This window comes from Brassica rapa, chromosome A09 (genome assembly GCF_000309985.2).
Source record: "Brassica rapa cultivar Chiifu-401-42 chromosome A09, CAAS_Brap_v3.01, whole genome shotgun sequence".
Lineage (NCBI taxonomy): Eukaryota > Viridiplantae > Streptophyta > Magnoliopsida > Brassicales > Brassicaceae > Brassica > Brassica rapa.
Window position 1 is genome coordinate 12,434,217 of NC_024803.2, and position 17,257 is coordinate 12,451,473.

The window sequence follows — 17,257 nt, forward strand, 5'->3', positions numbered from 1 at the left end:
AAATCGGTGCAACTATCAGCTATTTATTCTTTTCTTTTTTTGAATCGATTAATGAGAACCACTTACAGTACTATCACTAACTATTACAAAATGAATCACAAAAACAATTTTGAAATCCTTAGAGATTAAAACATATGAACCCGGCGCGTAGCGCCGGAACACAACTAGTATTTCTAAAGATTTCAACTCAGTTCACTGGATTTTGTATTGAAGTGTTTAAGAGCTCATTGATTGCTTGATACTTTATCTCAAGTATAAAAATCTTTCATTTGCTTTCCATTATTCTCTCTTTGTATAATTGGTTTATGGATTTTAATTGATTTATAAATTTATATAGTATTTAAAAATCCAAATAAAATATACAGATTTTCAAATTTAACTTTTGAATTTTATTTAGTATTTACAAATCCGGAGGTTTTTTCCTCAGATTTGATTTTTTATAGTTTTAATAAAAAAAATTTATATCTATTATGAAATCAAATCCACTAATAAATTTGTATTATTGAATAACAAGTCATTTGAATTATAGTTTATAAATCATGAAACCAATAAGATATGATTTCAATATAAATTTTAAAATTATGAAATCAATAATACTAGATTTAGTTTGAATTTCTAATTACATTAAAATACACCAACCAATAATTTTTTTCGCCGGAGTAAGCAATGATCTAAAAACAAAAATTATTTTTATAGGTATTTGAACACTTCTTATTAGTTTGGACAATTTCAAAATAAATTTATTTTTATAACAAAGATAATTGAGGATTTTCCCTCATGTAACATTTGACCTATAAAAAAAAGTGAATTTGCATCGTATACACAGACTTAAACGACTATTTAGCTATATACCTAAAGTGTAACTGTTGACATTTATGTCTTAATTTTGGACTCTTCTAATCATATTCCCCCCGTTGGGAACTACGCTAGGTGGGTGGCAACTCCAGGTCTAGCGAATTACCAAAAAATCGGGGAGTACTCGGAGATTACGCGGAGCCTAGTTTTAAATACAATTTAATATATTTATAATATTTTTTTATTGACAACATATTTAGCTAATTTTAAACATGATGACACATTTTCTTATACATAATTACAGTATAACTTTTATAATTTAATACTCGATAAATTAATAATCTCTATAAATTAATAAATTTTGCCGGTCCCAACTTGGTCCGGTTCAAAATTTGACACAAATCGATAAAATGATAAGATAATAATTTTTTAGAAAACTCTATGTAAATATATGATCCCATTATAATTATAAATTAATAATTTATATGTATATATATTTTATATAAACAAGAACATATTATTATATTGTTTATTTTATATTCACAATGGAAGTATCTTTATATTCTCTTAACACTTAATATATTTTTGATAAGATTTAGTTAATATTATATCTAAAACCATATTTAAATTATATGCAATATATATTATATACACCAAATAATACAATAAAATTAATATAAATGTCAAATTTCAAAAAATGACAATTAATGTTTATACACTAAAATCAAATATTTTTCTTATCTTAGAATAAATATATCTTAAAATAAGAAATCTAAATAAGGAAACTTTTGTAAATTAATCTTTATAAATTAATAAAATTTCAAAGTCCCAATATTATTAATTTATAAAGATTCTACTGTATATAATTTTTATATATAATTTTAAACAGCCACGTTTTGATTCGTCAAACATCTAGATTATGGTTTGCTTGGTACGGAAAAAATTTCTAAATGAAGTAATTATGTGTTTGTTTTGGGTTTGATAGCTAATTGTAATTATTTAGTAATGAATAATTACACAAAATCTGTCAATAATGAGTAAAACTAATCAACTGTGTTTCAAATTTACATTAAAAAAAACTTAGGTGGAAATCAGACGGGAATTAGGCGGTCAACGCGGGAATTAAATGGTCTTACGCGGATCAACGCCTAGCTATACCGATTTGGACATATTCACCGCGGTCAACCTCCGAACAACGCCGAAACAGCTGCGTTTTTGAACAGGGCATATTCCTAATTAACTAACCAAATCCCCTAAAACAACCCTCCAGCAACAAAAAGACCGAGAGGTAATTTCATTTTACTTTTTATACTGTGCAGCCCAAACTTGTTTCATCGTAGGTACTTTGCTAATTTCATCATTTTTTTGGGTTCAAGCTAATTAATTCACTCTAAAAAACACCTTCTCTCCACTTCCACTGATCGTTCATGTTTCATAAATTAGAGAAGAATAACCAAAAATAAATAAATCAGTGAACAATCTCGCTTTATTGAATAACTAAGTTAATGCAAGATGTACAAAACCAACAATGCTTACGAGAATAAAAATTTGTGAAGCACAAAAACTAAACATTGATCATAAGCATTGTTAGCATTTCACTGAAAATTAAGATAAAATTTGATCATTGATTCATCAAAGCATTTCATCGAACACCATTAAAACAAACGATATACATAAACAAAACGGAAACGACTCGATCTTAGTCTAGTCCTCTGCACCCTCCTTAAGCTCTCTCGCCTCTGATCCTCCTCGCAAGCTGGATGTCCTTAGGCATGATCGTCACTCTCTTTGCGTGAATCGCGCACAGGTTCGTGTCCTCGAACAGCCCCACGAGGTAAGCCTCCGCCGCTTCCTGGAGAGCCGCGACGGCGCTGCTCTGGAAACGCAGATCCGTTTTGAAATCCTGCGCGATCTCGCGGACCAGACGCTGGAAGGGAAGCTTGCGGATCAGAAGCTCCGTGCTCTTCTGGTACTTCCTGATCTCCCTCAGCGCCACCGTTCCGGGACGGAATCTGTGCGGCTTCTTCACTCCTCCGGTCGCCGGGGCCGATTTCCTCGCCGCCTTCGTCGCGAGTTGCTTCCTTGGAGCCTTTCCTCCGGTGGATTTTCTTGCCGTCTGCTTGGTACGAGCCATTTTGGTTTTTATCAAAAGCAAAGAGAAGTTTTTGATTCTTGTTTGATGTGTTTCTGAAGAGTGGTTTGGTTTTTTATATAAAGAAGCGTAGATGAGGGCAGTAAAGAGAAACGTTTGTTTTCGTTCGTTGGATCTTTCATCATATCAACGGTTAGGATTGTTTGAGGTTCAGTGATCCTCGTCATATGTAAACCAACCAATCATATAAGTTTTCGTTGGCGCTGAGTGTATTTTAGTTTCCTTCAGATTTTTAACTTTAGGCGCGTGTTTCAAAAATTTAATGCTAGGTCTTGGAATTCTAATATAAAGGCTCATTGGATCAAGCCCAACTTATATAGTTTTGTTAGGCCCGATAAAACGTCACATAACAATCCACTATTTTGAGATTGTTTCTCAATTTTAGTAATTCGAATTAATACGTTAATTTTTCCTTTACTTTATCTCTCTCGTGTTTGAACCTTATTTAGGACATTCAAGTTCTCGAATAGGCTTAACCGAGAACACGCGATCTAGTATGAGCCTTTTTGATCTTTGTATAGAATAGTTATTGGGATAATATTGAGTATTAATTTTCGCAAATTTGTCCGTAGATGTCCAAAGTTTTTTATTCAGAGTATGAACCTTGTCAATGTTTGGTGCCGTCCCCTATAAAGTGTCCCATGATGTAGTTTTGGACCTTAGGGGAGGAGCTTCCTTTAGAACATATATGGAGGTTTGAGACCATCAATTAGTTCATATTCTTCAGAATATGTACAAACATGGGAGGTATATTTAGAGATCATAAGAATCCATGAAGCTTTGCTGTTTCGGTGGGAGTTGCTATATATTTTCTTGGTCATGTAGATTAAGGGTGACCCATGGCCGGAAACGGCTCGGAGGGAGGTACCGTGATGGTTACAATAAGGAAAGTTAAAGCAAAAAAAAATTCCTAGGTTTTTTTTTTTGATAAGTAATTTCCTAGGTTTTGTGAAGCTCAGTGTTAAACACAAAGAATTTCATATTCTACCAATATGTTCTTGAGGAAATCTCTACATCCAAATTTCATTATTTTGTGTAACTCTTATTATCTGGCTAAGTTTTAACCTTTACAACTCGAGGGAAATCAAAGCACACACTTGACTCTTATCTTTATATATACGTTTTTAGGTTGTTTAAATACACATGGAATACATAATTCAAAAAAAGAAAGAAAGTAATACAAAAAGGAAGGTAGAAGGATACCAAACACATAAGGACAATTTGAAAGAAAAAAATGTTGTCACATGCATTGAAAGTGTTGTCGAAAGATTATTTCATGTGTATGAGAAAGTTGGATAAAAGTCTAAACAATAGATTCACAAAACTTAGTTCAAACATTTCCAGTGTGAAAGCTCAGTTAAAGCTTCTTGACAGAAACTTTAAAATTACAAAAAGTGAAAAATGTAAAAATGTAAAAATGTCCAGCTTAATGATTATGTATTGTTCAGTCTGAAAATTGTAACTTTTAAAGATCCCTAATATCATGTAGTAGTAGTACCTAGCAAACTTTGTATCGAATAAGATTTAACTATCAAGCACACGAAATTATTCCACCCAATAACTTCATTTATTTTAACTCAGGGTAATAGCATATAAAATATGAAATGTTATAAAAAAGATTTAACCATCTATCTTGCTAAAAAAATTTAGTTCTGAAAATATTATCATGAAACAAAAGACATAATAATATTATATTTTCAGTTTCATGATAGTTTCTTATAATAGTTTAGAAATTTGATATTTTATATGTAGTGTTGGGGGTTTTCCAACAACAATAGTTTATATGGATTCAATTCTATTAATTTCATATAAAAAAATTCAAAGGCCTCAGGCTCCACCAGACGCTTAAGCATATAAAAAAACAGAGTGAGAAAGGCTTGAAAGTTAAGTCGCAAAGGAAAGGCCTTCGTCATTGCTTAACTTGCAATCGAAGTTATATATGAAAGCGCACATTTTACTCAGGAGGGCCTAACGTTCACGTCAACTATCAAACACACACATACAATTTGTAGAATCTTCGATTGTTATCAATTAGATTTTTGCTATCACTACTAAGAATTTTTCCCACCAAACACTGAAAGAACCATTTCAACCAAAGATTAAGTGGAGTCAAGAAAACAATGAAACCAAATAAAGAAAGAAAAGGTATCGGAGTCTTTAGAAATAACCCAAACACAAATGATAAGAGGCTTCGCTTTGTATCTCTTATTTTTTGTACTTAGAGTGAAAAGAAGATTTCACTAGCAGACGATGAGTTCGAACGGAGAGAAGGGAATGATGAAGCGGTCAGATTTTGCACAGAAGTTGTTAGATGATCTTCGTGTAAGGAAGGAGCGGCTTTCAATCTCTCAGGATACAGGTCAGATTCAATAAACATTTCCTTTGCTAGATCTAAATGTAGAAGAAGAATCCGACAAAGATTTGATGTATTACCGCATAAGTTTTCGGTCAACCATCTAAGTCCATAATCGAACTAGAGATTCAAACTGTGTTATGTGATAGCAGAGCCCTGGTTACGTTCATAGAACCCTACAATTCTTTTAAGACAAAAATAATTTTACATAAACAAAATTTGACAGAATTTTGTTACTTTTTTACATAGATCTTTTCCAGATTTTCATTCTAGTATACTTTTAATAGTTTCCAACTTTAGGAAAACATTTCATACGCTTTTCAATTTTCATCTACAATAAAATTATACAAGCGACTCCAAAATTACTGTTTAAAATTTTAAAATACGTCTAGTTTTAAATTTGCACCATAATGTGTGGCTTATATAGTAGAAAAAGTAAATGAGTATTTAAATAATTTAGAAAATAGATACGTCTTATTCGAAAAGAGGTTTAAGAAATTCAAAACGATCACAACCTATGAATAATAGCTTTATAGAAGCCTCAGTAATGATATTTTGGTTTTTTATATATGGTTGCAGATAACTATGCATATTCTAACAGAGGATTTAAGGGATCTAATAAAACCAGATCAAAATCTGTAAGCTGTGAAGAATATTTCCAAATGAGTCGATCTTACTATTGTCTAGTGACAATTAAATGTTTTGTTTTCCTTTCAGACAACATTTCAAGATTTCAACTATGGAGGAGCCAGTCTTCTCACTAGCGGCACGGAGGATTCAAATCAGATAGTTCCATACGGAAGAGGCCGGAGCATCGATCTATCAAAAGCATTAGCATTTGCACTTGAAAATGCTGGGAAGGCTACAAGAGCAGATCCTTCAGGGAATGCATCAGTCATTAGCTTCCTTCATGAAGTAGGAAAGAGATCTTTGGGAAGAAGCAGTCAGCAACATCTTTGTTCAAGCAGCCAGCAACAACTTCCCATGGTTCATGTCCATATCAAAGAAATATCAAAGGGAGCTCAAAAACTGAATCAGATCATTAAAGCATGTAGCAACGGCCTCAGTTTTCGAAAAGGAAGGTACTCAATACAATGCGGGGGAGAAGAACACATGGAAGGTGCTATTGAATTGGAACAGTCTCTTCGTTTGCTTGTAGATATTCAACAAGCTTCTTCCGAATATATCACCAAGAAACAAAGTCAAAACAGATTCAAGCTACTTGAAGAAAATGAGGATGGGGAAGAAGAAGAAGAAGAAGATGTTCGGAATCGAAATAACAGAAAGATAAAAGAAGCCGCAAAGACGGACATCGAAATGAGACTACTGGCGCTTAAAAACAAACACAGAAGACAAACAAGTGGCTGCGAAGATACCGAACATAAGCCTCAGAAGGGAAGGATTCCGAATGTTGTGGCGAAGTTGATGGGAATAGGAGAGTTTCCAGAAGAGGAAAAAGAGACCAAGAACAACAATGATGCATCCATCAAGTCTGCGGAGAGTCTCACAAGGCGTAGAGCAACACAATCCAATGAAAAAATTGTTGAACTGAAGGATCAGAGGAACTCAACATCATTGGATTTAGTATTACATAAGGAGACTCAGAGAACTACTAATGGTATAAACTACAAAGACAAGTCTCAGCAGAAGGATGATCCAAACAGCAGAAAAGGAAACAAGAAGGATGGAGAAATGACGACGAAAAATGCTATAAGAAGGACCTCATCTCCAACAGAAGATAAGCCTAAGGCTGTCACAAGGAGCCAAGAAAAGCCTTTGCATAAACTTAGTTTTGGGAAGAAAGAAGAAGCAAAGAGCATCAAGAAAGCGAAGTTGAAGCCAGAAAGGCATCAAGAACATGGCGTAATGACCAATCATCCACCAAAACCTGTGAGCTCAGTACCAGTCATAGACAAAGCTAAATCTCTGAGGAAAATCTTTTCTCATGTTGTTGTATTAGAAAAGAAAAAAGGAGGAGAGGTACATGAAGCTGAGTTCCGCGAAAAGAAAAATCTAAATGGTGGATTTTGCAAAGTAATGAAGCAACCAGAGAATCAGAAACCTGTTTCCAGAGAAGCAAATGGGAAACAAGATCAGTTACTCAGAAGTTACAATGACAGTAATAAGACCAAAGCTGTAGAAGCAGACACATGCATCAATATTTCTGAAGATTCAGGCGTTGAGGTCAAATCATCAAACAGAAATGTGTTTGAGAAAAAGAAAGATATCAAAGATGACTCAATTCTGCTAATAGCTGCGGAGAGAGTCCTATGCCAAGCTCCATCCGAAAATGTAAGCTTATTATTAGTTAACTTCACATACCATCTGCATATATATATATTTGTCTCTAACTGGATTCAGATGTGTAGCAGCATCAAGAGCTTATGTTTACAGATGGGGTGGATCAACAAGCTCCAGTACCAAATTCTGATGGAAATTCAGAAAGATTTTCCAAGACAGTATATAAAGGTAAGAAGCAAACTATGCACTATCACTTTGTCTTGTTGTCAATATCATTGCACCTTTAATATCACTATTAGTCAATGTTCTAAAATGCGGTCTAAGCGTCCCCTAGGCACCTTTTAGGTACTATACAGTAGTCGACTGTACTGTTTTCATGTCATACAATGTTTTATGCGAATTTATATAATTTGGACACATAATAGTGTTTAAGACCATAAGCACTTTGTGCAACAAGTCACATTTATTTCTTTATATTTGTAAAAGAAACTAAAATAATTTCCAGTTGTTTCAGCCAGCAAAGGGGAGGTTGAAGCTGGCATACCTTTGTTGGAGAAGCGACAAGAACGCCGAAAACAAGAAACAAAAGAGACATTGTCTGCAAATGAAATGAACCTCAAGAAGATAGTTGTGAAAAGTCAACTATTTCTGGACACATTCGAGGCACTTTTCAAACTTAACATTCCTCTCAATGTCCTTCATGAAGTTGGCGGGAACAATTACCACCAAGAAGACAAGAACCTACTCCTCGATTGTGGCTACGAGATAATGAAACGAAAAGGAAGATTTCAAGAGTTAAAAGTCCATCCTTTCGTGAAGGTACCCATTAGTTCCTCTAAAGTAAACTCATTGGACCATCTTGTTAGACAATTAAGCAAAGAGTTCGAGAAGCTGAGAACTTACGGTAGGGAGTGCTACACTGAATCACTTGTTGAAGACTACTTACCAAAAGTGTTGGAAAGAGATGTTTACTATACAGACCCAAACTTAAACTCCATGTGGGATATGGGTTGGAATGATTCGATGCACGCCTTCATCGAGAAAGATGATGTTATAAGGGACGTAGAGAGGGAAGTCTTCAATGGACTCTTGGAGGAGATAACCAGAGATCTTATATGCATATAGCTGTTACTCTTAATTTTCCGGGTCAAAATTGAGCGTTTTAGGTTCGAGGCAGTAATCCATTTCCTTAACATTTTGTTTGAACTTTGAAAGTATATATTTTCCACCTCCTGTGAGCAAATAATTGGTACGGAAATCGAATCAATGAGCAGAGTGAGATTCTTATGTCTACTTATTAATCTAGTTTATTATATGTGTTATTGTTAGATATTTCTACATAGTATAGGGATTGAAACTTGTCGATTCTAATCCATGAAGAGATTGTACATACGTAAGAGTTATGGATAGTTCGAGCTAGTACAGTATATTAAAGACAACCTAGAACAAGCTCGAACCATCCATAACTCTCTTTGCCTCACCCATGAAAATTAGATTTATCGAGACTTATGAGTTGCCACTAGAGCACCAAAACCTAATGCTACGTGGCTTATTCCCGGAGTTGAGTAAATAATATCATGTATATATTTTAGAGCCACTTCAACTGAAATTATTGTGATCTTAGAGATGAAACATTAAAAATAAACGATTATCTACATTACGACCCAAATTCTGATAGCTTCATCGGGAATATGGAAAAAGTAATTTAATCATCAAGTTTTTAACAGTGATTAGAGATTGATCCGTGCACCAACGCAAATATTGGTTCCTATATTTTTATGCATTAATATTTGATTTTCATAATTAGTGTTATATATTTTAGATATGTCGTAATATAACAAATTGTATTTAAAAGACATGAATTGAATTGGGTAATATGATTATTTATGTTACATTTATCCGAACTCATTTCAAATACATTTTTTTATTTATATATTTTTAGATTCATATACATTAGAACTGAACTCATCCAAATCCAGAAAGATTCAACTCAAAACTTACACATAAATTTATAATATTCAAGTGAGACTTAATTTCAAAACAAAAAAAACATAGCTGGACATAACAACTCGTACCTAAACGGATAGCCAATGTTCATGTCTAACTGATTTTATAAACTAAATAAAAAAACTCTTTCAATGTGTTTAACTAAATTAAGTGAAATATAAAAAAAAAATTATTTAGTAAAATAATTATATGGAGTGAAACATTAAGTGACAATAAATGTAACACATTTTTATTATTTTGATTTAAGTTATTATTTTATCAAAAACATGTCTTTGAATTATATTTTTGGCTACGTAATTTTCTACCGATTAAAACTAAAATGGAAAAAAGTTTTAGTAAAACAAACTAAGCCAAACGTTTAACTATATGCAAAACTCAGTATTTTACATTTTTGATTTTATAATTGGCACAAAGTTAATGTTGATTAAATAATAAATATAAATATGCACTATTATTATGATAATATAATTAATGATGTGATGTATTGCTAAGGTAATATAATTAATAAAATTGTTAAACTGAGTGAAATATAGAAAGACAATTAATGTAATTATATTAATGATATTACTAAAAAGATATTTTGTTTCTTTTTTTATACTACTATCCATATTTCCAAACAATTCTCGTTTATACTGTTATCCATATTTTCAAACAGTACCAAAAGATACTTCAGTTTTAATAATATACTAGATATTGATCCGCGCTTAGAAAGCGCGGATTTAATTTTGGAATTAAATTATTATTATTTTAAATAAATTTTTATAAGATAATGTGGATTCACATAAATATTGGCATAGAACCGCGATTCGGACCGGACGTTTTCAAAACGCGGTTTATTGTTTGATTCAATTGACATAAAATTATTATATATATGTTAGACTAAATTATATATATATATATATATTTGGTTTAAATAAACACTATGGATTCGAGGAATGTGTTCAAATTTTAAAATGAAATTTGTATATTTAGTAGTATAGAAATTATAAACTGGGGTAAATATATATAGAAACAATTCTTGTCACATTTATTTATATGTATATTAACTATCAAAATACACAAAAATAAAACAAAGTATATAAAATATTGTTACATGTTTAAATTCTGTAATAAGTTGATAACAATGAATTTATTAAATTACAAAAGTTGTGACATACATCACAACTTATATCTTTCTATACTATTAAAAGCAAATCATCTCAAAAATCAACTTGTAAAATTTGTTGCACCTCTTCATTAACTATAAGTTATTCTTCAGTCATATAATAATTTAGTCTAACATAATCGTTTTAATAATTATCCTTACAATATAATATGACATATTATGTTAATAAAAAAAAATGATGACATATTATTTTTGTGCCATCATATTTTCAGAATTTTTTTTACCTTTAACAATTTTTAATACTTCAACCTTATACAGTAGAACCTCTATAAATTAATATTCGATAAATTAATAATCCCTATAAATTAATAAATTTCGCCGGTTCCAACTTGGGCCGGTTCAAAAATTGACACAAATCGATAAAATAATAAGATAATAATTTTTTTTTAGAAAATTATATGTAAATATATGGTCCCATGAAAATTATAAATTATAAATTAATAATTTATATGTATACATATTATATATATTTAATAACCTATTATTATATATTTTTTTATATTCACAATGTAAGTATCTTTATATTCTCTTAAAACTTCATATATTTTTGATAAAATTTAGTAATATTATATCTAAAACCACATTTAAGCTCTATGCAATATATAGTATATACACCAAATAATATAATAAAATTAATATAAATTTCAAATTTCAGAAATAACAATTAATGTTTATACACTAAAATCAAATATTTTTTTTATTTTAAAATAAGAAATCTAAATAAGAAATCTAAATAAGAAATTTTTTGTAATTACTATCTCTATAAATTAATAAAACTTCAAAATTTCAACATTATTAATTTATAGAGGTTCTACTCTAGTTAACACAAACCCACCTATATATTAACAACTCGACCACCACATAAGCATACTAATAACAGCTCATTTTATTAAATTAATTCATTTACCTATTAATATATCTAACACACACGACTTACTCACATTTTGTCGAGCTTACTTCTCATCAAAAATATATCGTTCAATGATATCAATATATTGATTGAATAAAAATCAACCCCAGAGAAAATATATATGTGGGTTGAAAAAGATATATATTTTCCAAATATATAGGTGGATATAAAATTAACTCCATAACTGATGCTAACATTTCCAAATATATAGGTAACAATAAATGTCTACAATATCAATATATAAATTATGATTAGAGAAATATTTGGTTATGTACTGTTATTAGTTAAATATTATGGTAAGACCAAAAATATTGTTAGTTAATAAAAGAGTTCAAACAACTTTTATAAGTAGATTTTTTTAGGACTCCTTCCCTTTTAATAGTATTGACTAGCTTTTGATCCGCGCACCCGCGCGGGTATATATTTTTCATACAATTGATAGTTTGTAAATATTAAACAGTGTATATATATATAATACATTTTCCATATTACGTATTTGTTTTATATCACATGTCCGCACACATTTTTTTTTGTTTTTGATATTTTATTTTTGGGATAATTACTCAAATATATTTCAAAATATAACAATTAAATGGTTTCATTTGTGATACATTAGTTTATTATTCAGACCATATTTTTGTTGTTGTATTGTGCTATATATTTTTCTTATTCGATGTTTGTTGTATCAGTTAGATAGTAATATTTTTTTAAAAACATCTAACTATATATTAATATACAGTGTGAAAATAATTTGTTTTTAAAAAGGCTGCATTAATTTAAAATTGTATATATATTTATTTTATAATATATATATATGCAGATATTTTTATACCACATAAATTGAAAAATCAAATATAAATTTTACAGAAAGTAAAGTATACATAATTTTTGTATCTTAAATTTAATTTGATAAAAATATGCACCCACCTAAACTACATCTTATCTATTAGTTTTATATTTATTAACATTGGGATATATACTTGATTTTTTCATGCATTATCTAATAAATACATTAACATTATGGCACAAATAAAAAGTTGTAAATGAAGTCTATCTTATAATTGTTTATTCCGGGAAAAGGAAAACAAAAACATGTATCCAAAAACCAAATATATGTTTTTAAATTCTTTAATATCTATTCTTTTTTTATTTTACCTTATTTAAAAACAGAATATACCTTATTAAATAAGGAAAACTTGTTTTGCAAGTTGGATATCATTCATTGATTTGCTGGACTGGGTAAAATTAGGAAATAAATCATAATGTTGTTATCTATATTATTAAAAGAGAAGTACAAAATATAAATACCCCTTAGTTTTACCACTTATTTACATTAAAATGCCATTGAGATATTTATTGAACCTATATTTAAGCATGCTTGTCTTTTCCTAATTTAAATAATAGATTTAAGCATTTAATGTCTTTCCAAAATTTAAATAATAGATTTCTTTTATCAAATCATAACCAAAATAAATTTTCTAATGTATTTCGTATTAACATATTCAATATTTTTAATATTTATAAGTAATAAATAAAAAAAATAAAAAAATCACACATCATAATCAATTTATATAACATATAAATAAAATATAAAATAGTTTATTCATATATTAGTATAATGCTTTCACAATATAAGTCCAATTAGTTATAAATATTGGATTTGTTTATATTATACATTGTGATATAATAGATGATTAAAATCACAAAATATAATTATTCAAAGTAATAAATGAAATTGTTATGTTTAAAAATGTTATATTAACAAATGTGTAGTAAATATTCATACGGTCACGGGTCAAGCTCTAGAAATAAATAACAACAACAAGATTATTTTTCTTTATCAATTTTATTTTAATAGAAATTATAGTTCCAAATATGTTTATATATTTTATGTACTTATAAATTTATTTTCTTTGTCTTTAAGGAAACTTAGATTTTGAAATTGGAAAAAATATGACCACCTCTATATTATTTTAATTAGGAAATTTAAAATTTATATCAAAATATTTTATTAAAATTTTAATTTTAATTTTTATTATAGCTGCAAAGATTAATTTTCAATATAAATTTATGTTTCAATATTACCAATGCATCATTTAATATAAACAAAAAAAAACTAAAAACATAAAAAAAATACCCGCCCGGTCGGGCGGGTCAAGATCTAGTGATATTTTAAAAAAGGAGACTGCCTATTATTAGGAAACGAAATCATAATGTTGTTTTGATTTTTATAAAAGGAATATTTAGTTATGACATTCAAGCACAGTTAATTGTTATTTCGTAGAATTAGGAATATTTGTTTTAATGGTGTTGAGTTTTAGGAAGGTAATAAGTATAACTATGCTCGATTTTGTACTCATATTAAATATAATGATATCCAAAATCGGGTAAACAATTAAATTCCTAAACCATAAAATCGGCAACTGAATGTTGTTGTTTATAAAATCGGTAACATTTATTATAAGCCCAAACAAATTTAAACATTTATTTCTAACCAGACAGCCGAAATTATGGGCTTAGTTACGTACTGGATCGCATCAACTTAATTAAAGGGTTATTAATGAATGTATTTGAAACGACATAGTTTAATTAGAATGGCATGAAAATGTAATTTTTGAGGAAAACTCAGGGCCAAGTACAAAATGTACTTCAGTCTTAATAGTTTAAGATATTTTCTACGCTTCTACACTTCTGGCTAAACCTATGGGTTCGGTTTCTTTGGTTAGTGTTGGTCGGTTAATTTGCAATTCAATTAATTTGGATCGGTCATAATCCTATTGAAGTGAATCAAAAATAAATTATATTGAGCTTCAAAAAAAAATTACCAAAATTTTTGGTTTTGGGCTTAGTTTGGTTAATATTTCGATTTTAAATGAACAAAAATTAAAAAATGAGTTAAATTCGGTTAGTTTGATTTAGAATTTTTGTTAAAGTTGGTAATGTTTGATTATTTTTTTAATAAAAAAATTAAACTAACCAATTATCAAACCAAACAAAAAATTGATTTTTTTAATTGCTAAACCAAACCTTCTAACCAAACTAATCGTAAAGTTTCTTTTCGATTACGTTAGGTTCCGCAGGTTCGGATAATAATTGACCCCATATCTTATTGAACCCAAGTTTCTCTGGACACACACATTTTAATGATTCGTATTCACCCTTAAATTTATAGAAATTTTGTTATCTATATATAGTTTCAAATTTTTTTGCAATAAGATAATATCTTGATATTTTAATGTTTCAAACAATTAAATATTGTTCAAATTTTATTTTTTATTTACAACATTTATGATAAATTAAATGAGTTGGCATATTATATAAGATACTATGATATTTATATATTCCTATTTTCTTAAATTTATAGAAATTTGGTTGTCTCTATATAGTATCAAATGTTTTGCAATAAGAAAATATCTTGATATTTTAATAAATTAAATATTGTTCAAATTTTATTATTTTATTTACAACATTTATGATAAGTTAAATTAATTGAGATATTATATAAGATAATATGATATTTATATGTTCTGAATTTTTGTTAAATTTATAGAAATTTGGTTTACTTATATAGTATCAATTTTTTAGCAAAAAGATAATAAAATTTGATATTTTTATGTTTTTTAGAACAAGATATTTTTATGTTCACAAATTAAATATTATTTTTATTTTTTATTTAAAATATTTATGATAAATTAAATAAATTGATATATTATATAAAATAATATGATAGTTCGCAAGTTTAGGCTTATAAATATGTATTTCTCCTCATTTCTAATGATCAGTAAAAGATAGTTTTCTTCTCGGACTCGTTTTCGAGATACTACGGTGATACGGTTAGTATTCTGCTACATAAATTTCTCTACATCCTTTTTTCTGGTTGTTCAAGTTTTTATGAAACTAAATTTAATCAAAACAAGGCAAATTCCTTTGCCCAAAAAAGGGTATATTCTTATAGGTTGTTGTTGCTTTGTTTTTTTTTTTTTTTAATTCTATCTACATAATAATTGTAAAAACTTCTCCAAGCTCACTGTATACATAATTATCATCATGTTCGTTTTGTTCATATGTTGAAAAGATCTCGAAATGCTTTTCTCATTTTTCGTTAGGCTGTAAATGAAGAAATTAGTCTTTTTATAGGAAAATGATTTATGCTACAGAAAAACCACAAGAAGTCATCATTTCTCAGTGTGTTCGAGAGAGAAATTGTGAAGATAGAATCAGTGCACTACCTGACGATCTGTTAGTAAAAATCTTGTTGTTTGTTCCGACAAAAGATATTGTGACTACCATGATTTTGTCGAAACGATGGCGGACTATCTGGACAGAGGTGCCAAGACTCGAGTACGAAGACATTGTGAGCAATACTAATAGTGAACAGAAGAGCGTTTGGTGGTTTCTTGAGAAGTCGTTGCAACTTCATAAGGCACCTATACTAGAAAGCTTGTGTATCCAACTTAAAGAAATATGCCCTACTAACGTTGATGTAGCAAAATTGGTTGGACAAGCAGTTGATCGTTCATTGCGCAGGTTACTATTTCATCTTAGTTGGTTGGCGAAACCTACCAGCATGCCCAACATCCTTTACACTTGTGAAACGCTCACTGAACTGGAACTCTTTAATAAGATTATCTTGGATATCCCTCCTTCAGTTTGCCTCCCATCCCTTGCAAAGCTATACCTCTTTTGTGTGTTGTATAAAGATGATGTTTCTCTGGTCAGGCTTCTATCAAATTGTCCTGTTCTCAGAATATTGCTCGTGATACGATCCGAAGAAGATGGCAATGTGAAAAAGTATACTGTGAAAGTGCCTTCTTTAGAGGAATTCACCTACCTCTATAAAAGGCCATTATCACTAGCGGAAAATACTAGGTCCTTGGTCTTAGATTGTCCGGTATTAACGAAACTCTCTATTAACGATCATTCAGGAGACTCTTGCTCTATCGGGAATATGCCAAGCATTGTTAGAGCAGAACTGTCTACTTTTTGCTACCCTGACAAAAAATTCTGAGACATATTTCCTCGGCCACGTCTCTATCTTTGACTTTGACCGAGGAATTGGTAGTAATTTCGAGATCCAACTTTTTTTTTGTTTGTTTATTGTGGTAAAATTAATTAATATGTGTACTTATGGTGTTGGGTGCACTGCAGGTTATGTGTAGACCTGACAACTTCTCTCAGCTTGTAGACCTTACAATAACACCATGTGACTCAGGCTGGTTGGAACAACTTATGCTTATGTTAAAAAGTAACAATGAACTTAAAAGTCTTACGATCAAATCTGTAAGTACATCCTTCTACCATTAAACAAGTGCATGCTTTTTAATTAATGGACTAACACTAAAACATAACGTGTACGTTGTGATGTTTCAGTCTTATATAATTACCCCTGTTTTGTGGAACAAACCTGGTCATGTTCCAAAATGCTTGGCATCCCATCTTGAGTTCTTTAAGTGGCGATCATATAACGACATAAAAGAAGAACGAGAATTTGTGGCATACATTTTAGCAAACTCGAAATGTTTAAAGAAAGCGGAATTCGTGATGCCGAATTCCAAAAACATATATGACGAAAATAACATATGCGAAGAATTGAAATCTATGTTTAAGATTTCACCTTCATGTCAGATTACTTTT

The 17,257-nt window shown here is 29.8% G+C and overlaps 3 protein-coding genes across 7 annotated transcripts; 2 read left to right on the plus strand and 1 right to left on the minus strand.

The window, feature by feature from the left end:
* Positions 1 to 2,342: 2,342 nt before the first annotated feature.
* LOC103839289 (histone H3.2) lies at positions 2,343 to 2,994 on the minus strand. Its single transcript, XM_009115800.3, has one exon. The coding sequence runs from the start codon at positions 2,927 to 2,929 to the stop codon at positions 2,519 to 2,521; it is 411 nt and encodes a 136-aa protein (XP_009114048.1). The 5' UTR covers positions 2,930 to 2,994; the 3' UTR covers positions 2,343 to 2,518.
* Positions 2,995 to 3,235: 241 nt separating this feature from the next.
* LOC103839288 (DNA ligase 1) lies at positions 3,236 to 8,863 on the plus strand. Of its 5 annotated transcripts, none has more exons than XM_009115797.3 (5): positions 3,236 to 5,306; positions 5,880 to 5,938; positions 6,018 to 7,592; positions 7,670 to 7,769; positions 8,047 to 8,863. In XM_009115797.3, exons 1-5 carry the CDS (start codon positions 5,198 to 5,200, stop codon positions 8,664 to 8,666), a joined length of 2,463 nt encoding a protein of 820 aa, XP_009114045.1. In that variant the 5' UTR covers positions 3,236 to 5,197; the 3' UTR covers positions 8,667 to 8,863. The 5 variants fall into 5 exon arrangements, with proteins under 5 accessions (XP_009114045.1, XP_009114047.1, XP_009114046.1 ...); XM_009115799.3 differs by having other exon boundaries at positions 8,056 to 8,863; XM_009115798.3 differs by having other exon boundaries at positions 7,673 to 7,769.
* Positions 8,864 to 15,911: 7,048 nt separating this feature from the next.
* On the plus strand, positions 15,912 to 16,631 carry LOC103839287 (putative FBD-associated F-box protein At1g05080). Its single transcript, XM_033278307.1, has one exon. The coding sequence runs from the start codon at positions 15,912 to 15,914 to the stop codon at positions 16,629 to 16,631; it is 720 nt and encodes a 239-aa protein (XP_033134198.1).
* The last annotated feature ends 626 nt before the right edge of the window (positions 16,632 to 17,257 follow it).